Source organism: Bos javanicus, chromosome 9 (genome assembly GCF_032452875.1).
Source record: "Bos javanicus breed banteng chromosome 9, ARS-OSU_banteng_1.0, whole genome shotgun sequence".
In the NCBI taxonomy this organism is placed as follows: domain Eukaryota; kingdom Metazoa; phylum Chordata; class Mammalia; order Artiodactyla; family Bovidae; genus Bos; species Bos javanicus.
In genome coordinates this window covers 76,094,435-76,122,079 of record NC_083876.1, presented here as the reverse complement: position 1 = coordinate 76,122,079, position 27,645 = coordinate 76,094,435, and the positions used below count along the sequence as shown (strand labels likewise).

The following is a 27,645-nucleotide window of genomic DNA, read 5'->3' as shown; positions in this document are numbered from 1 at the left end:
CTAAATATTCTATAATTTCTACCATGAACGTATCATTGGTAAGGGTCACCACCTCTTCTAGATCCTGTGTCTGTCTGTCTTCCCACTCCAAATCAGAATTTTGGATCTAAATAATCCTGGTTTTAGCTTAATACAACATCTGGTCTCACTCTAAGGCAGTTTCTATTGTCCACCCTTCCCCCTAACCCCCGAGTATACATCACTGTTTCTTATTTCTTTGAATATCTCATACTTTTTTTGCTGAACATTGGACATTTTAGATATTATAGCAATGCTGGATTCTGATTTATTCTTGAGTTGTTTTTTTTTTTTTTATACTAAACTGCTCAGACTTATACTATTAGACCCTATCTCTGCTCTTCCCATGGTGTGAGGCACTGGTATCTCTACTAAATTTCTTTATTTTTATTTTTCAGCCTGACTTTCTAGTGCTGTCTTCATGTCTGCATAGGTTAGTCATAAGCTGATGAAGTAGGCAGAGACTTCGCTCAAATACTTTGAGCCTTTAAGGAGACTGCCCTCTGCCAATCAGCTGGGGAGAATATTCAAAGTTCAGCCAGTTTATAACTCTCTCTGGTGTTTTGCTTTCTGATGGGATTTAGACGGTCTATCCTATATATGTCCATATTTCAGTCAGCTAGAGATGCATAAGGAATTTACCTTGTCCTTCTATGAAATCTCTGGTTTCCGGAATCTCATGTTACGTTTGTTACTGGTTCACCATTGCAACCTTAGGCCAGCAACACTGTAGTATTCTATTGCTCATTTCCTACCAAATCTATATTTTCTAGTGGACAAACCAGTAGTCTTCTTCAAATCGAGTTTGTCTCTTATGCAGAAAGGCTGATTTTCCCAGTCAGCCTACACTGGTCAAATTACTATTCTTATCAATAGCTTGTAAGTGATGACTTCCACCTTCACTAAGAAGGTCACAGGCTCCCACTGTCCTTAACCAAAGTTCTGGCAAGAACTATTTTTCAGCATAAATGCTACTCAATTTGTCATCTGCCTGTGGTCAATTTCAAGAGCCCTGCAATGGATGCCTTTGACAATTTTTTATTTTTGTAGACTAAATTTTTATGGAGAGGATCTGCTAACTTCTTTATGCCACCATAGCCAAAATCTCTCCTGTTCTAAATGATTGTTTAGAATTTTAATAAACACAGTTATTTTAAAGTCAGTCTCTGATAACAGCAATATCTGGATCCCTGGTGGGGAGCTGGAGAGGGTGTATGTGTCTATTTTTATTGTTTGCTTTTCTTTCTGTATTCATGACATGTTATTTCCTAATGAGTCAATTATTTTTGACTGAAGGCAGACATTTAGCTTTACCTGATGGTCAGTTTGCTCATGGCCAATCAAGTCTCAGAGCTCTGCTTCTCTGGCTTCCCACTGTTACTTAGTTTTGGGCATCTTAATATTCCTTACTTTCTTGCCTGTGTGTCAGTATATTTAAAATAAGAAGCTTAGCCCTTATTTAACATTTTTAGTAGATTTCAGAGACAGAGGATCTGTATTCTTAGATCATCATCATAAGAAAGATACGAAGTCTCTAGTTTCTTCACCATTTGTCTTTCCGTAGAGGGCAGGACCGTGGTTAAGAGTACAGTGTGGGTATGAGAGCACAGACTCGTATAGCCAGGGTGCCTTGTTCAAATCCAAGCTCCACCAATCACTAATCATATATCCTTAGCTAAACTACTTAACCTCTGCTGGTCCCTGATTTCACACAGGCTTACAGTGCTGGAAAGATGAAATCTGCAGCGCTCACAAGCAGTCCTGCCGGTTCGCTCAGTGAGGGCCGGCAGGCTATGGCAAAGATGGCAGGGCCGCGACGGCGACACGCTGACCTGGTCTTGGACGTCCTCGTCACACAACTCCAGCTGCATGATACGCTCGAACGGTCGGAAGAGAGCTTCGTTAAAGTGGAAATGAGGTGGCTCATTCCAGTCCGTGAGAACCTCCGTCAGTATGTCATGGATGAAGGAAACCGCCTTCTGAGACACGTGTCTTTCCTTATGGCAGGCAGCCTGCAAAATTCACAAGAGAGTCGAACACCCTCAGGACTTCGGGCAACTAAGAACCTGGTTCCTGAAGGTTTTCCTAACCCACCTTCCTGGAGGGAAGTGGAAGCAGCAACTCTGCTAAAGTAAAAGATTTCAAGGGTAAGTATCAGTGAACAGCACATTAAACTGCACTTTAAATAATTTAACCAACTGATCAGACACATCTTCAGTTTCACTTTGAAGTTTCTAGAAAATTAAGATTTTCTAATAACCAGGCTTCCCTGGTGGCTCAGACCATCAAGAGTCTGCCTGCAATGCAGGAGACCAGGGTTCAATTCCTGGGAAGATCCCCAGGAGGAGAACACGGCAACCCACTCCAGAATTCTTGCCTGGAGAATCCCAGGAGAGAGGAGTGTGGCAGGCTACAGTCCATAGGGTTGCAAAGAGGCACGACTGAGCGACTAACACACACACAATACAATAATTTCTTCTTCTTTTTCTTTTTCCCAGTAATGTGACATTTTTTGGGGGGCAGTATAGAACATGCTGACTAAATACACTGGAACCTTGTCTGGAAACTGCCCATGGTATCCTTGCTAGCTGTGCTTCAAACATATGAAGATCAGATGAGTCATTTGTCCCTCGGGATGTGGGGTGACTGCACCAATAGTGAATTAATTGACTCACATCATTGTATCTGTGTCCTTTAGTAGTCCTCTCCCACACTGACCCTGGGCTTGGATGTGTGACTTGCTTTGTTTATATAATATTTGATATTATATAATAACAAGCATTATATAAGTAAAGGACTGAATAAATAATTCTGATTTGGAATTGCCCTCTTGCTTTCCTTTGGAATCCTAAGAATTCCACAAGAACAAGCCAGGGCTAGTTGGCTAGAGGAAAGACCAGATGAGCTATGGCATAGCTCTACCAGATTAAGTGCTAAAGGGCTATACAGACTAGTTACCACTGTCAAACAGGGCAACAATTTCCCCATCAACTTAGAAGTAGCCAGTCACCATGTATTGAGATATTTAGATGGATATTTAGATTACCATATAATTTATCATATAAACTGCTTTCCTTTGGAAAGTCAAAGAGGTCCTAGGAGTGTTAATTCAGTTGAGAAAACCAGGATGTATGGTTCCTCTATGTAGAGGGAATATATTTAGCTATTAGAAAGGGGAGCCCAGCAGGAACAAAAGACATTGTTATGTTCGCGTACAAAAAAGAATTGCCAGACTAAGGCTGGTAGCAGACCATAAAGAATAAGAAACTGGCTGTATGAGGTGCCCAGCTAAGTCACATAAGTATAAAGAAGGGTCAGAGTGAGACCAGGGCAGTGCCACCATTGGGTTGATAGGAGCCATGGGGTGTAATCAGAGAATGATGATGCTTGTGACCAGGCAATGTGGCCACACTGCCTTTGTCCCCACCCTGCCTGGAGTCCCCAGGCCTCCCACTTTCAGGGCATTCACCTCTACCAGGTGTGGGGCCACGAGGCTCCAGCAGCGCATCACGTGGAGCAGGGGCCTCGATTTGCTCCGCACGATCCTTAGCATGGCGTCCCCGAGGCGGAACAGGTGGAGGGCACTTTTGCGGTCTTGGGTAGACTTCACTTCTCCTACAAGAAGGCAAGACCATAAAAGCCATCAATCCCAAACTCAGAAATAGTTTGACCTGTCTAAGCATGGCTAGAGGATGAAAATCAAAGAGTCACAGTTGATAAGTAGGATTATTTGGTGTGAATTTGCCAAGATAGGAAAGGAGCCCGGATTCAAGCATGAACAGGAGTTGGGTCGACAAGGTCAGAGCCCACCCATCTGCTCACTACAGCATCCCTAGTGCCTGCTGTGACAAGTGTGAACAATACTTGTGATAAGGAGGAATGATGTGGTTAAGTATCAATAGAAAGGTTAGGGTATCGGCTGCCCAGGCCCAAATCTTGGCTCCATCATTTAACAGTTGGGTTACCATAGACTGGAAGTTTACCTAATTCACGGTTTCTCATTGTAAAAGTGGGATAACAGTGCCTTCTCCTTAAAGTTACTTCAAGGATGAAATATGACCAATACTCAAAAGTACTCAGCACTGAGAGGGTAACAGGCAGGAAGGCCAGGGGTCTCCAAATGGAGGAAATAGCCTGCAAGTGTCAGACATTTTTATCTCTCTTAAGCGGCAGGAGGAAACAAACTAGCAATATTTTTTCCTTCTCTATACAAATTTAAAGGGAGGTTTCTCTCAAAATACTGTGTTGCCATAATGACACCTGGTTTCGCCTAGAGATAACCAATGCCTTTTTCTTATGGAAATGTTCGTCTTAAGCTATGCTAATGTACTATGCCTTTACCCCAAACTCTGTCTCCAAGTCGGTTCCGCCTCTTGGCCCAGAACCTACTTGACAAACCAGTATGGATATTGTTCCCCTAATCTATGTAAATGAAACTATTTGTATGGTGGTCTGCCCTTCTTCAAGATTCAAGTTAATCATTTTATGGCCCAGGATAAACCATTTGGCGCCAAGATTATCCCAAAATGCATCTTATGGGTGAGGGGCCTGGTGCCATTCTGAATTTTAAGACATTCCTTTCTTTCATTAACAGACTGCTAATGACTATATAACATCCAGCTGAAGACTAGCAGGGGGGTACTCTTTCTGCCCCCTTCTGATGCCTATGTCAGAAGCTTTCTCTATCTCCTTTATACTTTAATAAAACTTTATTACACAAAAGCTCTGAGCGATCAAACCTCGTCTCTGGCCCCGGATTGAATTCTCCTCCGGGGTCCAAGAATCCCGGTGTATTCGCGTGATTCAACAACAACCTTTCAGCACAGGCCTGGCACAGACTACCTGCCCTCCACTCTTAGCAACAGTGGCTGCAGTTATCGTCCCATCATTCACAGCTGCTGTCCACTTTGTCAGCCCTTAACAGCACCTCTGAAGCCCCTGCCAAGCAGGTCAGGCCCCTTTGCTACCAGTAACATGCGATCTAACCTGCTTTGTGTTGCTTCTGTACAATTCTTGCTTGCTCTGATTTCTTGCTACTACTTTGCCACCTTAGTCTTCTTCACTCTTCTTGCTCATGTCCTCCTGCTCTTCCCGCAATGCCCACAAAATGCTGATCACAATCAGCCTCTACCAACCAGAATATGCCTTTCTAATTAGCCTGGCCATATCAAACAAACTTCAAAATGACAGTAACAAAAATCACTGACATTTACTGAATGTTTACCCTGCATGAGACATTGTGTTGGTTCTTTGTGTCTTTAATCACTTTTATTTTATTGAAGTATAGTTAATTTACAATGCATCAATTTCTACTGTCAGTTCAGTTCAGTTCAGTCACTGCTCAGTCGTGTCCGACTCTTTGCGATCCAATGAATTGCAGCACTCCAGGCCTCCCTGTCCATCACCAACTCCCGGAGTTCACTCAAACTCACGTCCATCGAGTTGGTAATGCCATCCAACCATCTCATCCTCTGTCGTCCCCTTTTCCTCCTGCCCCCAATCCCTCCCAGCATCAGAGTCTTTTCCAATGAGTCAACTCTTCACATGAGGTGGCCAAAGTACTGGAGTTTCAGCTTTAGCATCATTCCTTCCAAAGAACACCCAAGACCGATCTCCTTGCAGTCCAAGGGACTCTTAAGAGTCTTCTCCAACACCACAGTTCAAAAGCATCAATTCTTTGGTGCTCAGCTTTCTTCACAGTCCAACTCTCACATCCATACATGACCACTGGAAAAACCATAGCCTTGACTAGATGGACCTTTGTTGGCAAAGTAATGTCTCTGCTTTTGAATATGCTATCTAGGTTGGTCATAACTTTCCTTCCAAGGAGTAAGTGTCTTAATTTCATGGCTGTAATCACCATCTGCAGTGATTTTTACAGCAAGGTAATTCAGGTATACATATATATACACATATGTATATGTTTAAAATATTATTTTCCAATAGTTTATTACAGGATATTGAATATAGTTCCCTATGCTATAGGACTTTGTTGCTTATCTTATATATAATAGTTTGCATCTGCTAACCCCAAACTCCCCATCCATCTCTCCTGCACCTCTCTTCCCCCTTGGCAACCACAAGTCTGTTCTCTGCCTGTGATCACTTTAATTTTAAAAGCAAACCTTAAGAAGTAAATGCAACTATTGCTACGTAGAGAATAGAAAACTGAAGATCAGAAAGGTGAACTGACTTGCCTAAATTGACAGCTGGTAAGCGGTGAAGGCAGCATTTTAACTTGGATCTGATTGATTTGATCCTCTTCCCAGGTCTGCTGCTGCTTCTTGCCCCTCACAGCTTTTTTTTTGTAAGCTCAGAGTCTGCTGATTTCTCCATGCAAAATACTTTGAAGGTTGCCCCTGGGCTCAGAGATTCTCTAGCAGTTGGCTGGGTCTGGAAAGTTGGCTTTATATAGCTAAGGTTTTAAAGTCTATTAAAAACTCACAGGAAAGCACTGTGGTTCTCAAATTAGAATCTGCAGTAAGAGTCAACATTCCTAATGGTTGGAAGGACCTCAGAGGCTGTGCCCTTCAACCTGCCACCACAGTGTGATCCTGGCACATGGCTCTGTGCCTCTGCCTGAATTTCTGGGAACAAGGTACTCACTGTTAACAGCACAACAACCTGGCTGTAGATGGACAGTGCATTTGTGAGCAAAACCCGCCACTCACTTGGGACCTACTCATGGGCGATTCAATACAACTCTACCCACTCTCCCACATGTTGGCCTTCCAGAGGGTGTTCACCTTGTAACATACATGAAGACTGTGATTCTGTTGTTATTTAGTCTCTAAGTTGTGTCCTGACTCTCTGCGACCCAATGGACTGTAGCCCGCCAGGTTCCTCTGTCCATGGGATTTCACAGACGAGAATATTGGGGTGGGTTGCCATTCTTCTCCAAGGGATCTTCCTGACTCAGAGATCGAAACTGCATCTCCTGCTTGGCACGTGGAGTCTTTCCCACTGAGCCACCTGGGAAGCCCAGTGATTCTGACCCACCATTAAAGCGACATGCCCCTGGGGCAGGTTTTCTAAGAGCGGCCTTGAGGCTTCTGTTGAGTGTTCCATTTTTCTCTCCCAGGCCCTTCTGGAATTAGAAGCTGCTTCTGCAAGTTGGCTGGACTAAGGCAGGTGTGTGCTTTGTGATACGGAGAAAAGTTCCTACGTGCATGTGAAGCTAACTACACCGAGTTGCCACACCATTTCTACGTCACAAGCAAAACTTAGCAGAACAACAGTGATAATACCTGCAACTGTGGCGGCTGCAGCATTTCCATTCACAACGGATAATAACCAACCCCCTACAAGCACCACCCACACAGATCATGTCTCAACTCTACACGACAAATCTGCTCTTGAACTTAGCCAGGGTGACTGTGTATGAAAGGAATGGGGGTTCAAGTCTTCAGGCAGGCTGTTGGCATCAGAGATCTGGGTTGTTTGCTGCTAGCTTCATGGCACAGTTTCTGCAGGGAAAGAATTACCTGGCATCGCCAGTGAGTAATCAACTGTTTCCGTAACAGAATGGAAAAGCTGAGACTGCGATGCTTTCTTCAGCTGGTAAAGAAAACCTCCCAGAGCCATGAGGTTCAGTTTATCTGTAGCATCTTCAAAGAGCCTGGATGAAAGAAAAAGACTTGTTACTTAGAAACAATTCAGCAAAGTCTTTATGCAGAATGATTATGGTAATTTTCTTAAATGTGATTAATAAAAATGTTGTGTAAACACTATAAAGAAATGTATGGTATTGTTGTATCTATTATTACTGAGTACAAGTCTGCAATAATTACAAGATTTTAATCTGAGGGGCACAGACCATCCTAAAGAAAAAAAAAATCTTTGTAGCCCCATGGCATAGCTGAGATGAGCACTCATTAAATGTTTGGCAAGAAGTTGAAAGATGGCAAAGCATCACTCACAGAGGCTTAAAAACTGGGAATGGAATCCTCACAATTAACTTCGATTTCATAAACTATAGTAAAGAAAATCCCAGTAAATTAATCAAGGCTTTTGTTGGGCTTCAACTGATGAGTATAATGTTGGACTTGGCCCAGAGGAGGATTCAGAAGCAGGGTCAACTTGATCTGTACGTCCCCTGGGGCAGGAAATGACCTTCTTACTCCTCTGACTCATATACCCAGAGCCTTGGGACATGATAATGCTCAAGCATTTACTGCAATAATGAATATTCCCTAACATGATGGACCTTGCAGTTTCTTGTTTTCCACTCTGTTGGGCACAGACATTTCTAGAAGGAGTTAGGGAGAAGGAAGGGAATGCAGGCAGCAGGGCTCACAGGAGGATCCAGAGGCTCACCGGACCTCGGAATGATGGACCAAACACCAGTCTATATGGCACTTGAGGAAGGAGGCGAGTCAGCCTCCCTCTGCTCTGGGGTCAACCCGATGCCCAATCTCCAAATCCATGATGACACCAGACGGGCAAGCAGCCCTCAGGCTGCCACGTGCTGTGAAAGGGAGAGTGTCTCCAACAGAAGTTGAATAACAAGGCCCTGAAGAGGTGACATGAGGCACACGGTTTTAAGATGGGTAAATTATTGAAACAAATACATCTTTCTTGTGGCTTGCAATTTCAATACCATTTGGTTTCTAGATCTCATTAGTCATTTCTTTTTCTTCTTTGCTAGTGGGAAGAATATTACATCCCACCTGACACCTGCATACCACTTTCCAGATTCCAAAACACTTTCAAAGCCACCTTAATGGTTAAATAGGAAAAAGGGATTATTGTTCTGAGTTAGTGGATGAAGAAACTGAGTCTCAATGCAACTATTTACACAGACACGACTTTCCAGTTGGATGATATCAAAGCCAGGAACGAATTCGGGTTTCTGAGCCCAGCCAGCAACGCTCTTCCTACATCTCTCTGCACTCCCGTGTGAGCCTCACTGCACCTGTACTGGGTGGTCTGGGGCACAACTACCAAGCATGGGGAGTGGAGAGTGGTGGGCCCCAGGTGAAGGTGACCAAAGCGCTCTCCACATCAAGAAGGGCCACTAAACAGCTGGGATGCCTGCTGATTTCTCCCTCTTCACCTTAACGTGGTTGCTGGGCGTCAATTTAGAATAGATCATACTCTTGGGTATATGATTTTAAAATATTACCATCAAAAATAGTGAACATTTACTATTTGCCAAGCTCTGTTCTAACTGCTTCAAACTTATTAATTGAACCTTATGGCTACCCTATGAGTTACTTTATGACTGTATTTTGCTATGAGAAATCAGGGCCCAGGGAGAGGAAGCTGCCTGTGGACACAGAGTAGGTGCAGAACCTTTGCCCTGGGTAGCCTGCTCTCCGCTCAAAAGCCTCCAGCCATCGTCACTAAACAAGAGTTCATACTGAGTGTGAGACAGAAGTGGGCTTGAAAAAAATTACAAGAGGCTTCCATGACTGGCTAACAAATCAAGTTGTCCTGGGAATGATTTTGGAGCAGAAGAGAAGGATGCAGTGTGGTCAGCAGGGGAAGGGTGCTCTGGAGGGCAGGGGGAGAGAAGGGGCAGGGGAAAGGGAGGGGAGCAGGGAAAAGGGAGCAGAGGAGCCTTCCATTCCCCGCTCTGCCCCGGGTGTGTTGGGAATGGCACGTACCTGTCAGCCTGCGTGGAGAGCGTGAGCACCACCTTGGCGGCACTGCTGCCTGTCATGAGGCTGCCCCCACGGAAGTCAGAGGCCCGGCCTCGGCTGCCTTCTCGGACGAGCTCCTGGATGGAGAGCGGTTGGATGACAGGGGCCGCGCTCAGGGAGCTCTCTTGCTCCAGGCTCTGCTCCTGGGGTGAGCCCTCACTCTCCAGGTCCCCAAGGAGTCCGCCTCTGGGGGCCTTCTGGGGCTGGCTGATGGTCAGCGGGGGCTGAGAGGTGCCATCGCTGAAGTGGGTGTGTTCCAAGGTGCCCACGTACTCGCACACCCTGCAGAGAGTCACACATAAGCAGCTGCTGAGTCGCAGCCAGCCAGGCCAGCATGGTCAACCCCACAAGGAGATACGGAGGAGTGGGCCAACCTCACGGCCCTCCTGAATCACTGCCCTCCTCCAGCGAAGGCCGCGTTCCTCCCCCTTCCCCGCTCCCTCTCTCCTCACTATATACATTTATTTTGAGTTGGACCACACAGCCTGGAGGTGGAGGTGGGAGTTGGGGGGATTCCTCCGGGAAAGTATGGGAACAAAACTCTGTTCATCTCAGTCTGTCCTGTCCAGATACTGGCTTATCAGGACTTTGGCTGTTTGAATGCATTTTCCCAAAAGGTCCTCTTCCCTCTGTCTTGTGCTCTAGGATTTGGGAAACATCTCCTTTCTTTGAGATCCCAGAATGAATATGCATGTGGTAGACTGGCTCTCTGGCCACAGTGGGCCCTCATTTCAGGGATTCCGCCCAGCTTTGTCCCACTCGGTCCTGACAACTCCATGTAACCCCTACTGGAGTGGAGTAGTCACCTGATCACAGTCAACTCAGAGAAAAGACACAACGTAGTACAATCTTCAGCTTCCAAACAAACTGTTCCTCGACAGGACCTGGGACTGGAGACCCCTCATCCCAGGATAAGTCCAGCTACTAGGAAAGACTACTTTGGATAATCTACTCTGATGTTTCATAATTGGGCCAGTTTTTTGATCCAAATAAATCGCTCGGGTACAAGTTAAATCTTTTCCCTGTTTGCTTGTGAAAGCAATGGAGAACATCTGGTCACCAGCCCCCACAGTAGAACCCACTGTGCTGCACACCAATTCATCCTGGCCCTTTCACACGCTCCTCTCCACAAAAGCCTCTTGTGGGCTTCTCAACCCTAGAAGGATCTTTGAAAGTCAACCAAACTCACTCAAGGCTGGATTTTCTTTGAGGATGATAAACAGAACCTAGGTTAGGCCACTGCCCTAGGCAAGACACCTGAGCCTGGCCGTGGGGCTGTCATTCTGCTACCGAGCGCCCCTCTGCTGCTTGGCCAGAACTGAGCTTGGAGACGGCGGATATATGCCGAGGAGAAGGGTAAGAAGGCGGGCAGCCGCCCTGTGCCTGCTGCTGGGGGATGGTGGTCCTTCCTTTGTCTCAGGTCTGGCTGATTGCCAGTGCTGGAAGAGGAAGGGTTTTCTTCTTGGTTGTGGGAGGACTGTAGTGCTCTTCCTTTGCTTTTATTTTACAGGTGTCACGGGAGGTTCTTTTATTTTGATACTATAAAGCTAAGAGCCAAACTTTTGGCCAATTTTGGCACAAAAGGCTACTCCAATTTTTTCTTTGTCTAGCTAAATTAAAAGTTGTATTTATTACGTATCCATGTAATTTATCAAAAGTCCTTTCAGTAAAGACATTACTAAACATACAGGAATGTTATGTTACTGACACATGACCAGCTTTTATATATGCCTTATTCACCTAACTTATGTGGTCTTTTACCAGACTCTGTTTAAGAATCAGTTTTTCTTCCCTGGGACAACATATCTGCCTCTCAGACAATGTCAAGTGATAATTCACTGTTTTCTAAATTCAGTTCTGTCACTGTGTTCTTCAACATATATATTCAGTTAGGCCCTTATTCCCTCTTCTCTTTTTAATCTCTCATTTAGCATTTATCCAAACTCTGTGACTTACTGTAATCTACAGGGCATTCCCTGGTGGCTCAGTGGTAAAGAGTCCGCCTGCCAATGCATGAGACATGGGTTTGATCCTTGGGCCAGGAAGATCCCAAGTAGGCATGGCACTATTGCATTCTTGCCTGGGAAATCCCATGGACAGAGTAGCCTGGAGGGCTACAGTCCATGGGGTTGCAAAGAGCCGAACATGACTTAGTGACTGAGCACCACTGAAGTGCTGGCAGGCATGGAAGTCTACTTCTTCCGCACAGCACCCCCTTCCCCACCCCCATGGCAGGCAGGTGGCAGGCCTGCAGGGCGGGGACCCCATTGCGCACCTGAACACGTGTGGCCAGCAGTCGGGGTTGTGGCTGCCCATCTCCAGGCCGACACTGAGGATGGCGTCCATGCACAGGACGTGGGCTGTGTGCAGCCACACCCCCTGCAGCTTCCCGATCTGCTCCAGCTTCTGCTCCACTTTTAGTTTCACTGCACCAGAAAGACATTCATTACAGTACCGTCCAAGTAAGGGAGACAGAAGGGGAGTGAGAATGGAGGGAAAGGAGAGAACGTGTGCTTGTGCAAGGGCAACAGGAAACTGGAGATGTCGCTAGAGGTCACTGGCAGTGAAATCTTCAGTGACACGTCCCCGAGGCTCATCATGCAAACTACCCAGCCCACAGGCCCACAGACACTGGTGACACCAGCTCTGTGGTTTCAGAAGTGGATGGATTCAAGCTGGGATCTGGGTCAGTCACAGCAGCAAGGATGGGCTTTGAGTGCCAATCCCAGCTAAAGCTATCTGTGCCCAGACCCATCCTCTGGCCCTGTATACTCATACTGAAAATAAGAAAGAATTCCTGGCAGTCAGCAAGTCCTCTCTGAGGTTTATTTATTGTTAGGTGTTCACAATGATGACCATCTAAAACAACATGCTTGTACACTCTGAGTACCATGATGACTGCTTTATAATTGAAAATGCCCATATTTTACTCCCAGAGTTTACATTTATTCTTGTGATCTTCAAATAATACTTTTAAAATTGTAGATAATGCGTGAGAAAGATGTAGAAGGTGACTGAAAATGTCAATTATGCAAAATGCCAAGGCAGGGACAAATGAGAGCATCCTCCATGAACCAAGCTGTCCAGTCATTGGAAGATGGGTCTAGTGGGATAATCAAGTCCAGAACCCAGAAACACAGCATGCTCACTTCAGAGGAAGCCAAACCATGCTCCTACTGTAAGGGGCAAACTGATTTTTAGTAAAGCCTCATTTGTCTCCTGGATGTGATACTGATTTAATTTTTTGTCTATAATTCAAATATTAGCTGTGTTTTAATAGGTTTTGGAGATCTTTAAGTGCTTTTATGTAACTTATAGTTGTACATTTTTAGTGCAAGTGTGATACCCTTTTGCTGTTAACAGTGGGGATGTATGAGAGTTGGTCTGCTTTCACATGGGTCTCTTTTACTCAAGTTCTAGGAACACCAACCTAACCTGTATTTTCTCAGCTAAAAAGATGCCAACTCTTTCTGTGACTACTTATTTTTTGCACCTGATACAATGTTAGCACAAGTCGGCCCAAGCTCCCAATTTTAACTCGTTTGCTGCCTGCCATTCATCTTCCATTCCTATGAGACAGGCTATTCTCTTATCTAGATAACCATCTGCTTCATCGATGAACTGATTTTATCAAGTTAAAAATCAACTCTTTCCTCAGTTCACAAAGCTTGGGTTTTCTCCAACAAGAAAACCCTGAGCCTCCTCTCGGGATTCTTCCATCAGTGTGATCCCTGCTTCAGAACACAGGCCCTTCTGCCCTCCCCCTGTAGCCTGAGGGGTCCTCAAATGTGCACCCCTAGGAAGTTCCAAAGCCAGTGGTCAGAGAACACCAGAGGTGTGAAGAGCTGAGTTGAGGGGCCTCTGGCTAGCAGCCACATGCACTTTCTTAGTCACCAGGGGCCAGTATATCTCTTATCTTCACAGGGATCTACTGAGCATCTGGAGGATCAGCCCATAAAACAGACTTAAGTCTGTGGTCGGGCAGGGTCTCGTCATCAGTGGTGTATACAATGTGCCGTGTATCACATATGCAACAGGGAGGAATGTGTCTGCTTGTGTGAGCAGACCTCACATGAGGTTCCAGGTGGATTCTGGCCTTTCTGTCGCTACCTTGTGCTATGGCATCACTGGGTTCCTGGGTTTCCTTTTCCTCTTTCTCCTCCTGGACACAGGAGGCAGCTGCCATCTGGGCGAGGGCCGAAGCACAGTTGGCTGCAACTCCTTTAGAGAAAACAAACAAATCACCCTTTAACTGAGTTTATTCTCTAGCCGTTCATCTGGCAAAACTACTTGTAAAAGACTTGTCCACCAGGGCCACTCATAACGCATTCCTCAGGGACACCCCTTGGGCCACGGGTCAGGAATACTTTACCTTGCCTTACCTAGAGCGCAGCTCAGACGCGCGGCTTTCCGTAGCCCGTCGAGGCTCATGCAGATAGCATCGCGTTCTTTTTGGTTCTGTTCTTTGATGCCTTCAGCTCCCAAGATGAAGGCCAGCCCTTTGGAGCTGCCGGCCATTCGGCCCGTCAGGGGGGTTGATAAAGTGTCGATCAAGTTCTTCCAGCAGCCAATCAGAATATAGCGAGCAAATGCCACACCTAGAATGTGAAGGGGCGTGGGTTACCTTCCAGAGGCAAAAATGACCTGGTGATGAATGCCATGGGATTCTCTGGCCATCCCATTAGCATTACTGAGGTGTATGCAATTTTACTACAGGAAATACAATGGAATGGATATCAGACTGTTTCAGTTAATGCTTATAAATAATGAATGTGGCATCAGCAGCTGGGTGATGCCAGTAACTTCTATCAGGTATTTTCCTGCCAAGGCAAAAATCTTAATTCACTTATGTCAGCACAAAAAGCTGCCGCATAATAACTTAATAGATGATAACACACACAATGGATGCATATTCATAAACCCAAGACCCAAGTCACTACCTGCCACCGTGGAGTCATCAATTCTCCTGCCCTGGGTGAAAGGAGACTCCATCGAAGCTGAGGCCATCAGCTGCCCTCCAATTGCACTGCTCTCTAAGCCATCGATATCTGTCAAGGAAAAAGGGCAAGGTGTTTCCCCTCCTTTTTAAAGAACACTGTAGTCAAAAACAGCTACCACAATATTCATTTTTTCCCCCAATGAATAGCCATGGGATTCATTATGTACCAAGTATATAACAACCTGTTATCAGAATGTTAAAAATTTTTGTTTTATCCATTCAGTACAGTTTTCTTTCATTGCTAGAGCTTTCTTCTGTTAGACTGATGCATATTTTTTCTTTGAAAAAATAAAGATAAATTCTGCTATCTCTGTTAGAAAATCTATTGATTTAGAATATTTTGACCTTTGAATACTCCCTTTTATTCCAAACCAAGGCATTATTCCCACATTTTATATGTACCAGGTTACTCCAACATGGATCTTTCAGTACTTCCTCATAAGAATTAAGAGGAGAATAAGTCTCTTTGGTAAGATTATCATATAACCTGATTGGAAAGCACCCACCACAAGGGAAGCCCAAGAATACTGGAGGGGATAGCCTATCCCTTGTCCAGAGGATCTTCCCAACCCAGGAATCGAACCGGGGTCTCCTGCATTGCAGGTGGATTCTTTACCAACTGAGCTATTAGAGAAGCCCTTAGAAAGCACAGTACCTTACTAATAACACTGTACCATTTTCAAAGTGTTTTCACTTAACATTTTTTTTTATTAGACCTACAACTCTGTGTAGGCAGGCAGGGTAGGTATTATTTTTCCTATTGATATTTCATGAAGGAGGAAATAAGTTTTCAAAATAAGAAAATTGCCCAAGGTCATGAGGCTGGCAAAGGAAGAAATCGGACTTAGTATTCATATTCTACATACAGTGTTATGGGTCAGTTATATCTCAGTAAAACTGGGTGGGGGGAAGGCAGTGAGAAATATCTGACGACTCAGTAGGAACAGACTAGTTTCACTGAATTAATTTACTGATGGTCAAATGGTCTAATGACATCCTAGAAACTGCCATGTAACAGTTTTGTTTCCTCCGTGCTAGCTAATGAACTGATGAATTCAGGTAACACAAAGCTTATCCAAGTGCTAAAACCCCCAGTTGTACAGAACACTCTGACACAACATGACATAAGGGATGGCCACAGGTAGTACAGCGTTGATCACCAGATTGCTGCTATTGCTTTTCCTTGCACAAAATGAAGACCAGATGGACGTTTCTAAGCTCTAGGTTAATTGCTGCTCAAATTCACTTGTCACTTCATACTTGAAATCTGTTACAAAGAATCACAGAATCTAAATCTGTAGAATTCTTATGAAAAGCTTCTGATTTTCTATCACTAATCTAAAGCTAGATAACTTTTCTATGGATGAAGCAATTGAACTTATTGTTCCATTATAAAAGACACAGCTGATTAACAGTGATGACCAATGAAAATGGCTCCTGTGAATAGCTTGGTATGTGATCATTTTTACATCTACTAAATGACTCCTTGTACTAAGGTTCAGGGAAGAAATTCAGAGATTAATTTTGGCAGAAAGGATGGCATTTGAAAATTAAGACTGGCAGGTTTAGGATCCTCATCTAAATTCCAAGGCACTTAGAAGCTCTGGGCAGGACTGTAATCTTGGTCTGAAGGTAGTTTGTGGAGTCTGATGGAAAACAAGCATTCCTTACAAGCAGACTGACTAAATGTCTCATAAATGTCTTCATAAATATGAATTCCTATTTTAAACTGATGTAAATATTATAATTAATAAAATAAATGGTGTCTGTGTAGGGCCATGCTCTACTTATACCATCAGCGGAAGCCATGAGACGATCACTCAGATCAGGAACCAGTCTAGGAACTCAGATCAAATATAGGACAAGCCTGAAGATCTAATTTATGAAGGTTCCTGATAACCAGTCCAAACTTTTGAGCAACCCCTGATCTTGACCTGACATTGTGGTTATGCCATGTAAAGCCATGAATGGCTGCTTTTGCCAAAATGTTGCCTTATGACTGCATCCCATACTGCTTCCAAAAATCTCTAATAGAAATGAAAACTCTGGATGCTAAAGACATAGATTCTGGGCAACTATCTTGCATTCTTTTTTTATATAATATTTTTGTAACTTTTAATTTCAAATTTCAGAAGTTACAAGAATAGTACAAGGAACTCTCCTTGAGTGTATGTATTAAGTATGAGACATATTATTGATATATGTATTATTGATGTAACATCACACATACATATCACAGATTCACCAGTTACTTTCACCTTGCCCCATTTATTCCACAATTCTCTGTGTATGTATCTATATTGCTTCTTAACCAATTTAGAATAAGTGGAAACATCCAGTCCTTTTACCCATAAATACAGTATCATTTAAGTTAAGAAATCTAACACTAATAAAATTTTATTATGTAGTTCAAATCCATATTCAACTTTAATCAACTGCCCCTTCATGGTTTTTAAGAAAAATTTATTGGAGTATAGTTGATTCATAATGCTGTGTTAGTTTCTGCTGTACAGCAAAGTCAATCAGTTATACATATAGCCACTCTTTTTTAGATTCATTTCCCACATATGCCATTACAGAGTACTGAGTAGAGTTCCCTGTGCTATACACAGGTCCTTATTAGTTACCTATTTTATATATAGTAGTGTGTACACATCAATCCAATCTTCCAGTTTATCTCTTCCTACATAATTTTTAACTCTGGTACAGCTGGGAAGGTAAGGGAGGATCTCTGATATGGACAAGAAATGGGGAAGAAGCCAAGTTTAAAATCAATTATTTTACATTGCTGGCAAATTCCCAGGAGCACTGAATCATACAGGGTATCTTTTGTGAGAGCTTCCAGGAATAACTCTGGGCTTTGCGCCCAGACAGTACTTCATATCCCCAGAAAAAGTCTACGGTTTTATCCCAATGGACACAGATGCTAAGTAATTCATAATCTAGGCTTCCCTGGTGGTTCAGATGGTAAAGGATCTGCCTGCAGTGCGGGAGACCTGGGTTCGATCCCTGGGTTGGGAAGATCCCCTAGAGAAGGGAATGGTGACCCACTCCAGTATTCTGGCCTGGAGAATTCCATGGACAGAGAAGTCTGGCGGGCTACAGACCATGGGGTTGCAAAGAGTTGGACACAACTGAAGGGACTTTCACTTTTAATTCCTAATATAATGGGGCACAGTGAGCCTGCAGAGTCCCACATGGAAGAAGGACAGAAAGCTGTTGTGAGGTGAATTCATGACACTTCCTGGGAACTGTCACCAATGGCCAGGGAGGCTTTATGGGTGCTGTTTCAAAGCCTGAGCCCTCCCACCCCTGAGCGCCACGGAGCCCTGCAAGGAGCCACTGACCCGTCAGCATGGTGATGAGGGGGAGGCTGTTGTCTTCAGGGCTGCCCCAGTAGCCGGCTTCTCCGAGCATGTTTCTGTCAAGAACCTGGTGGTAAAGTTCCTCAATCCAGGCCTGGGAGAAGACCATCAGCACCCCGCTGGTCTGCACCTGCTTCATGAACTCTTTCTGCAGAGAAGATCACAGGAGAAAACGACCAGATATGACCCCCTGCAAACAACAGGCTCCCACGTCCCTGGAGTCACTGAGTCACTGCTTACAGGAAAAACACGACTCTGCTGATTGGGCTCAGGAGGTCGGAAGGGAAGCAGAAACTGTGGTGGAAAGGTCACAGACTTCATGAAGGTCCTTTCACTTGCGTGATCCTTTTAAGAAACCTACAGAAGGAGTGGGCTTCCCTGGCGGCTCAGTGGTGAAGAATCCTCCTGCCAATGCAGGAGATGTGGGTTCAATCCCTGAGTGGGGAAGATCCCCTGGAGAAGGAAATGGCAACCTGCTTCCAGTATTCTTGACTGGGGAAATGCCATGGACAGAGGAGCCTGGTGGGCTACAGTCCCTGGGATTGCAAAGAGTAGGACATGACTGACCGACTAAACAACAACATAAGTAGAGATACCGCACTTGCTATTTTTACTCTCTGGCGTGTGGGAGGATTAGAAGCTGCACAGAGACGTTTCAAAGCACCTCCTTCTCACCACCCCGTCAGCACCAGAGGTGACCTGTGCTCCCTGAAGGACATACGTGTCTCAAGAGATACCTGATTGACACTCATATAGCCACCACTCACCTTCAGAAGTGTACAATCTGTTCATTGTTTATCAGACAAATGATCCCTTCAGGCAGCTTCAAGGCTGTAGGCTCTTGAACTGGTGCTGGGGTCCACTATGGAGGGGCCTGCTCATGCCAGGGAGCCAACCATGAAAGAGGCCCTCCCATCACTCTCACCGCCTTACAGAGGGGCTTTGTTATCAGTGTTAGGCAGCTTGGCTCTGGGTATGTATATGTCTCGGTACATTTCAGAGCCCAGCGCTTACTTACTAAGCTGATCACGTTTTTGAATGTGTGTTTAATGCCACCCAATGGAGTTACTGGGCCACTGGCAGGCAGCCAATGCGGGTACATTGGTGCTCTTTGCTCCTGGAACCAAGTGGGTAGCCCTGTGGTTCACCGTTCTGTGCAACCTGCACAAAGGTTCCTGTGGATGATGAGTGCCCGCCCTCCACAGCCCTGTGGGTACGGCCAAGTCATCCCTCTCTGGCCAACGATGCTCGGGTGCCAGCCCAGAGGCCGCTGTTGGTCCTTGGCAGGCCTGGTCGGGAAAGACGCACACTCACCATGGTGCTGGGTGCCAGGGTGGGCCGCTTGCGGTAGTAGTCACCGTGGGAGAGCTTCAGGTTGAGCAGCAGCGCGCAGTGCGCCGCCGAGTACAGGCTGTCCGCGTTCATCAGCATCTGCAGGCCCAGGCTGCTGTTCCCATCAAACCCTGGTGAATGCATCATACCTATGGGAGAAAACCCAGAGACCTCAAACAGCACGCTGGGCAGACACTGCTGACCACTTAGTGGAGCCACCAACCAGTCCCAGGGACAAAGACATCTCGTAGAACAGCCAGCGAGGAACAGTGTCATGGCATATGTGTGCCCTAGCCTGGTGGGAAAGAGCAAGCACTCCATAGCAAACCTATTTGGGAAAACCTTGTTGGTTACTCCCCAGGAGCTTTGGTAAAATCACTTAAACCCTTCTTTACCTAGAGATAGGCAAAATAACTGATTACCTCTATCTACTGCTCAAACTCTCCAAATCACAATATAAAAAAACCCCGACACTCCCCCTGCCTCCTCTTACTCCCCTCAGTCATCCCAAACTGTCTGCTGTTCTTTGACCTCACCAAGTCTGGACACGCCTCAGGGCATTCACATTTCTGTCCCCTCCACACCTACCCCACAGAGGTCTCCCAAGATCTTTGGATGACTTGCTGCCTCCTTGATTCTTTCAGGGCTCTGCTCAAGTGCTAGCTTGTCACAGACATTCCCCTTTAATTCCATCCAAAATAGCATCTGGCCCAGTACCCTCATCCTCTGCAATATTCCGCCTCACCAGGCATTTTTATTCATTGCCTTAATGGCATTTATTAATAGATTTTCGCTTACTGTTTGCCATGACTACTATTACATAAGACCTATGAGAGGGAGGGATTTTGTCAGTTCTTTTCACTAGATAACACCAGTGCCTAGAACAGAGTCTAATACATAGTAGATTCTTTAAAATTATTTGCTGAATGAATGAAAATGAACAAACAAGTTCACTATGGCAACTAGATGCAAACATTTAAGATGCTTAGTGCAGTAACTCATAAGCACAAACTGTGCTAAAAGTGGGCTTCCCTGGTGGCTCAGATGGTAAAGAATCCGCCTGCAATATGGATGGCTACCCAGTCCAGTACTCTTGCCTGGAGAATTCCATGGACAGGAGAAGCTGGCAGGCTACAGTCCATGTCCAAATAAAAGTCCATTATTACTTTTATTACTTCTAAAAGTAATAATGTTCCTCAAAAGCTAAACAGAATTACCGTATGACCCAGCAATTCAGCACTCTTAGGAGTTTACCCGGAGAAGGCAATGGCACCCCACTCCAGTACTCTTGCCTGGAAAATCCCACGGACAGAGGAGCCTGGTGGGCTGCAGTCCATGGGGTTGCTAAGAGTCGGACACGACTGAGCGACTTCACTTTCACTTTTCACTTTCATGCATTGGAGAAGGAAATGGCAACCCACTCCAGTGTTCTTGCCTGGAGAATCCCAGGGACGGGGGAGCCTAGTGGGCTTCCGTCTATGGGGTCGCACAGAGTCGGACACGACTGAAGCGACTTAGCAGCAGCAGCAGCAGGAGTTTACCAGGAGAACTGAAAACAGGAATTTGAACACATACCTATATGTCAATATTCACTGCAGCAACTAACACAAATAATAATGTAATATATTAGAAAAACCCCTTTGAATTAGGGACTTGAAAAGGGTGCATTGCATAGTATGTGAATTATATCTCAGTAAGAGCTGTTAACACAAGGGAGACACAGACGTAAAGAACAGGCTTCTGGACTCAGTGGGAGGAGAGAGTGGGATGATTTGAGAGAATAGCATTGAAACATACATCACCATATGTAAAATAGATAACCAGTGCAAGTTTGATGCATGAAGGAGGGCACCCAAGGCCAGTGCTCTGGGACAACCTAGAGGGATGGGGTGGGGAGGGGTGTGGGAGGGGGGTTTGAGATGGGAGGGCATATGTGTGCTTATGCCTGACTTGCTGATGTATGGCAAAAACCATCACAATATTGTAAAGTAATTATCCTCCAATTAAAATAAATTAATTAAAATATAAAAGCTATTAACAAACAAGGAAACAGTTTCAAATATATGTATAAATAAATAGTTATTGGTTTCCTCCAACTATTTTTTCAAAACATTCTTTTACATTTCATAGTATGCTTTTCATTTTGAAAGGTACCTATATTTTGTTTTTTGGTTTTTTTTTAACAAATTAACTGGAAAAACAAAAACCAATGAAACCTCATGCTCTAAAGATGGTCTCATTCAGCCAGAGAAAGCTGCTATCACAGAGAGCTTGGGGGTGACAAAACTTACCCAAGTCCACTTCTCTTCATCTGATACTATGTTCGCCCCAATGCTACATTTGCTCCTGTAAACACCCTGAGGATGGATTTAGGGATGTAGGTGAAACAGCCCATCCTAAATATGTGCATGCAAATGACATGCACCCAGAGGTGATGAAAAGAGAAAGCAGCAAGGAAGAGAAGGGCCACTCCCTGGCTGGGCAGGGATTGGAGGTCTGGGGCTTCTTGCTGCCTGGCAGCATCTGGAGGTTGGCAGGACCCTGGAGGAGGACAAAGTATATGCACAGGGCCTCCCGGCCTTGCCTGAGCATTCCAGGCCCCACACTGGCAGGGAGGTAGCAAAATCATAGGACCCACAGAAAGCCTGTGAAGTGTACAATGAGGGTTCACTGGTGACATGAACCCAGACCCCACACAAACTCCTGCTTCTAGATTTACCCTGGCATGGGACCCTGAGGGCTGCTGCTGCTGCTAAGTCACTTCAGTTGTGTCCGACTCTGTGTGACCCCATAGACGGCAGCCCACCAGACTCCCCCGTCTCTGGGATTCTTCAGGCAAGAACACTGGAGTGGGTTGCCATTTCCTTCTCCAATGCATGAAAGTGAAAAGTGAAAGTGAAGTCACTCAGTTGTGTCCGACCCTCAGCGACCCCATGGACTGCAGCCCTCCAGGCAAGAGTACTGGAGTGGGGTGCCATTGTCTTCTCCGCCCTGAGGGCTAGCAGAGATCAAATGTCTAGCCAGCTAGGTAGGTTGCAGGTCAGGAGTCAAATTTGTTTTAATTTAAAGACATACATATTTCCTGCACAGTTGAAATTCATACGAGTTATATTGTGCTTCCCTGGTGGCTCAGACAGTAAAAAATCTGCCTGCAGTGTGGGAGACTTGGGTTTGATCCCTGGGTCGGGAAGATCCCCTGGAGAAAGGGATGCCTACCAGGAATTCTTGCCTGGAGAATTCCATGGACAGAGGGGCCTGGTGGGCTGTATAGTCCATGGGGTCACAAAGAGCTGGGCATGACTGAGTGACTAACACTTTTATTTTCATTATCTATATTACCTTTTCTGAAGTTTGGCACTTGATAAATATTAGGTTGCTTGCAATAAGCTCACACTTGGTCATAGTGAGCTTCCAGATTCCAACCAAACACTACTGATCTGAGGAACAGCAATCCCAAAGCCTATGAGCACGCCCCTCTGTCAGTGGCTGTGGGAGGCCAGCTGTTGCTTTCTCACCCCCATGGGGGCCGTATACAGACACCATTTTCTTCTATGGAGGATAAGAGGCATTTTGGCTGGTATTGAATGTGCGCTGCTCACATTCAATACCAGCTTCCTATTAAAGATGGGCTTCCCTGGTAGCTCAGCTGGTAAAGAATCCCCTTGCAATGCAGGAGACCCTAGTTCAATTCCTGGGTTGGGAAGATCCAATGAAGAAGGGATAGGTTACCCACTCCAGTAGTCTATTAAAGATATTAATATCATAATGAAACCCAGGTTTGTCTGGATGTTTGCAAACTACCCCCCACCGTACCCCAAAAAACTTTAATTTCTTTCAAAGAAAAAGCCCCTTGAATTATGTGGAATTAAGGAGACATCTCAACTGTATGTTTAAGTATTGGAGAACAGGGGGCCCTGAGAAATGCCAAGTAAGGCTGACCTCAGCCAGGATGGTGGACCCTGATAACCAGTCAGGGACAAATGTTTGATGGGAGTTTTGGGGAAAATAAGGTTTGAAGCTTTTGACACGGAAGGAAATAATGAGTAAAATATCTGGGTTATGACTCCAGGAAACTCTTTCTCCCCTTCTCCTGTTTTTGCTTTCCTAACTTTCTCTCGGGGAACAAAGGAAATCTGCCATTCCTCTGTCTCACAGGGACAGAGGTTTCTCTTTCAATCGTCTTTCATCTTGGAGGGAGAGCTCTGCCTCACGTGGACCCAGCCGCGTACCCAGTAGCTTCAGCTGACCCACAGCAACAGTCAGTGGGATCCACTGAACCACTAAATGCAGTACCTGAAGAGAACCAGCTTACTGGCAGCAGGACCACAGAGTGATGAGTCTGTAATTCAGATATAGAGACCAATTCCTAATTGGTAAAAGTGCTGTGGAGGTCACCAGAATTAAAAAAAAAATAACTAACAACTTGGTTATAGACAATCACTACAAACTACATTTGCTTCATTATTACCATTTTTCTAGATTTCATATATATGCATTAATATACAATATTTGTTTTTCTCTTTCTGACTTACTTCACTCTGCATAACAGGCTCTAGGTTCATCCATCAGAAAAGACTTTAGACACAGCAGGGAAAGAAGATGATGGGACGAACTGAGAGAGTAGCACTGAAACATATATATTACCTTATGTAAAACAGATATCTAGTGGGAAGTTGCTGTATAACACAGGGAGCTCAACACAGTACCCTGTGACAACCCAGAGGGACAGGATGGGTGGCGGGGGGAGGTTCAAGAGGGAGGGGACACGTGTATACTTATGGCAGTGTCAACGTTGTTTGTATGGCAGAAGCCAACATAAGATTATAAAGCAATCCAGTGGTCATGTATGGATGTGAGAGTTGGACTGTGAAGAAGACTGAGCACCGAAGAATTGATGCTTTTGAACTGTGGTGTTGGAGAAGATTCTTGAGAGTCCCTTGGCCTGCAAGGAGATCCAACCAGTCCATTCTGAAGGAGATCAGTCCTGGGTGTTCTTTGGAAGGAATGATGCTAAAGCTGAAACTCCAGTACTTTGGCCACCTCATGTGAAGAGTTGACTCACTGGAAAAGACTCTGATGCTGGGAGGGATTTCGGGCAGGAGGAGAAGGGGACGACAGAGGATGAGATGGCTGGATGGCATCACTGACTCGATGGACGTGAGTTTGAGTGAACTCCGGGAGTTGGTGATGGACAGGGAGGCCTGGAGTGCTGCAATCCAAGGGGTTACAAAGAGTCGGACACGACTGAGCGACTGAACTAAACTGATCCTCCAATTAAAAGTAAATTTTAAAAACCTGCTACATTTAGAAACAACCAAAAGATTTTGAAGTCTTATTTCAAAGTACTCATTTCTACATGTAAAAGTTAATGTCACAACATATTGGATCTGATGGGACATTTTATAGACCTAAAAGCTGAGCAGTTTGCAACGTTGATGGAGCTGCATTCTGGTCAAATAAAATTCACGCAAGTGCTGTTCTGCACATGCTACAAATAAGTACTGATTTGAAAAACACAAAAACACAAGTGTGAAGGTTTACTTCAAATTTTGTAAAAGACTTTGCTAGGATTATATTTCCCAATTCTCCTAGGAAAGGAGGTAGGGCCTTTGGAAGTCATTCTCTGGAATTACTTTGTTGTTGTTTTTCAGTTGCTCAGTTGTGTCCAACTCTTTGTGACCCCATGGACTATAGCACACAAGGCTTCCCTGTCCTTCACCATCTCCCAGAGTTTGCTCAAACTCATGTCCATGAATCGGTGATGCCATCCAACTATCTTATCCTTTGTCATCTCCTCCTCTTCCTGTCCTCAATCTTTCTCAGCATCAGGGTCTTTTTCAATGAGTCAGCTCTTTGCATCAGGTAGACAAAGTATTGGAGCTTCAGCATCAGTTCTTCCAATGGATATTCAGGATTGATTTCCTTTAGAATTGACTGGTTTGATCGCCCTGCTGTCCAAGGGGCTCTCAAGAGTCTTCTCCAGCACCACAGTTTGAAAGCATCAATTCTTCGGCGCTCAGCCTTCATTATGGCCCAACTCTTGCGATGGTACATGACTACTGGAAAAACCACAGCTTTGATTATATAGACCTTTGTTGGCAAAGTGAAGTCTCTGCTTTTTATTACGCTGTCTAGGTTTGTCATAGCTTTTCTTCTAAGGAGCAGCGTCTTTTAATTACTAAGGGATGTTGTTTGTAAACATGAATTTATCTGAGAGCTAAATCTTACATTCTTAAATGCTAAAACTTCTGCAGCTGTTATTTTGTATGGATAATTTTAATTTTACATAGAAGGGCCTAAATGTAATTCTACCATTTCTTGATTACTTAAGGCCATCATCACTGCAACAAGGGGCAGTGCTGTGATCTGATACACAGCTCTTTTGGGGCATCACTGATAGGTGCCAGACTCTGCCTTGTCACCAGGGACACCAAGCTGGTTGGAGAAGTTGCTAAGCTCCTCTTCCCAAGAATGCTTTCAGTTGAGAAGATGCACAGGTTCAGAGACCCTACCAAACCCCTTCCAACTCAGGCTGTACTCCTTCAGCACATAACTATTCACATCTTTAGGGATCAAAGAGCAAGTTCATCAATTTACAGCCAATAAATATTTATTGAGGATAAATCACACATATCTTGCACCCTTCGGACACAGCACAATGAAGTTTCTCTATAAATGTTGACTGAAGAAGCATTTGTGTGTGTGGGTGCACATGTGTGTGTATGAGATAAACAGAGATAAAGAGACAGAAGAGAGAGAGACACACACAACACAAATACACTAGGAATGTTCAATAAAAGAATGTAAAATTTAATAATGGTGCACATAAGGTACTAGGGAGAAATACAATTTTTAAGAACCATATTTATATATTTTTCTTGTATTTCAATGACTAGAAATGAAACATAATTTTTGAAATGAAATGAAACATGATTTTGTGTGTATGTGTGTATTCCTTCACACAAATTAAATATCCCAACTATTTTTATATCTAATTCTTAAAAGAAAAATATTGAGAAAAATGTTGGGTAGTCTTAGAAACTGATATTTTACTGCCTTAACAAGAATGCAATGCAGTTAGGAAAGTTGAGAAATTATATGCATCTCTTTCTAATCACTAGGTACATTAGACAGTTACTGAGTAGTCCAGGATTAGAAGTGCTATATCTCTGCTGGTGCTTTATGCTATAACTTTGGATCACTCTCATATTAAAAAATGTTCTTCCTTAAATATACCTGGATTGATTTGACAAAGGACAATCTGCTCAGCTTCTTAAGATACTTAAGCTCCTTCTTAACAATACAGCAGTCACTTCTACCAAGTTCCAATAACTGGGCTACAATTTTTTTGTATTTGTGTGTGATATAGATGGGGTTGTAGCTTCCAAGGAGCTAAGAGTCTAGAAAGGGAAAGGTGGATGCATGAACTCATATAACTATGACAAATATAGTAAGTGTCATGACAGACACATGTTCAGGGCTCAGTGGTGGAAGAACAAGCAATGGTCTTAGCTTTTGACAGTTCTGTGTGGTCAAAAGACCCTTGGATTTCAGGGGAAGGCACAGTTGAGCACCCTGAGGTCAGGCAATCATTTATTCCTGCTATAAATTTTTTTGCACTCATTAACTGCTTTCTCTCTGTAGCACTATGAGAGAATAGAAAATACATATATTGGTCTCTGCTCCCAGTTCCTGGCACAAAGCTCCTAAAACCCTAATGACTTCCTAAGTGATAAGAACACTAGGAATACCTCTTATTCTAATATGTGTCTTTGATCTCATCCATGACCCAGGGCTCCTGAAACTCTCATAAATTCCCAAGTAATAAGAACACTAAGACGATCTCTTTTTCTAAAGAGGTGACTCTGGGTGGGCTCCTGGATAACTCCTTGATAGGAGCAAAAAATTTTTGGCTCCACCCCCACCATGCCATCCTCAAGAGAGAGGAGAGGAGCTGGAAATGGAGTTAATAATTGATCACACCTACATGAGGAAGCCTCCATAAATCCCAGGAGTAGAGGTTTGGGGAGATTCCAAGTTGGCAGACACATCCACACCAGGAGGGTAACCCACCCAACTCCATGGGGACAGAAGCTCCTGTACTCAGGACCCTCCGAGACCTCACTCTGTGTATCTCTTCATCTGGCCATTCATCTATATCCTTTATCAGATCCTTTAGTAAATTGGTAAGCAAAAGTGAGTGTTTCCCTGAGGTCTGTGAGCTATTCTAACAAATTAAGTGAACCTAAGGAAGCGGTCATGAGAAGCTCTGATTTATAGCCAGTCG

At 44.5% G+C, this 27,645-nt stretch overlaps 1 protein-coding gene across 2 annotated transcripts in view; it reads right to left on the bottom strand.

The window, feature by feature from the left end:
* Positions 1-27,645, bottom strand: part of ARFGEF3 (ARFGEF family member 3) — a 177,229-nt gene that overhangs the window by 40,285 nt on the left and 109,299 nt on the right. For both annotated transcript variants that reach the window (XM_061428114.1, XM_061428116.1), the window contains 10 exons: positions 19,341-19,507; positions 18,009-18,174; positions 14,603-14,710; positions 14,045-14,260; positions 13,773-13,883; positions 11,938-12,088; positions 9,627-9,944; positions 7,503-7,636; positions 3,488-3,633; positions 1,851-2,030 (listed from right to left, as the gene is read on the bottom strand). In XM_061428114.1, the coding sequence (XP_061284098.1) occupies positions 1,851-2,030; positions 3,488-3,633; positions 7,503-7,636; positions 9,627-9,944; positions 11,938-12,088; positions 13,773-13,883; positions 14,045-14,260; positions 14,603-14,710; positions 18,009-18,174; positions 19,341-19,507 (1,697 nt within the window). The remainder of the gene's footprint in view (positions 1-1,850; positions 2,031-3,487; positions 3,634-7,502; positions 7,637-9,626; positions 9,945-11,937; positions 12,089-13,772; positions 13,884-14,044; positions 14,261-14,602; positions 14,711-18,008; positions 18,175-19,340; positions 19,508-27,645) is intronic.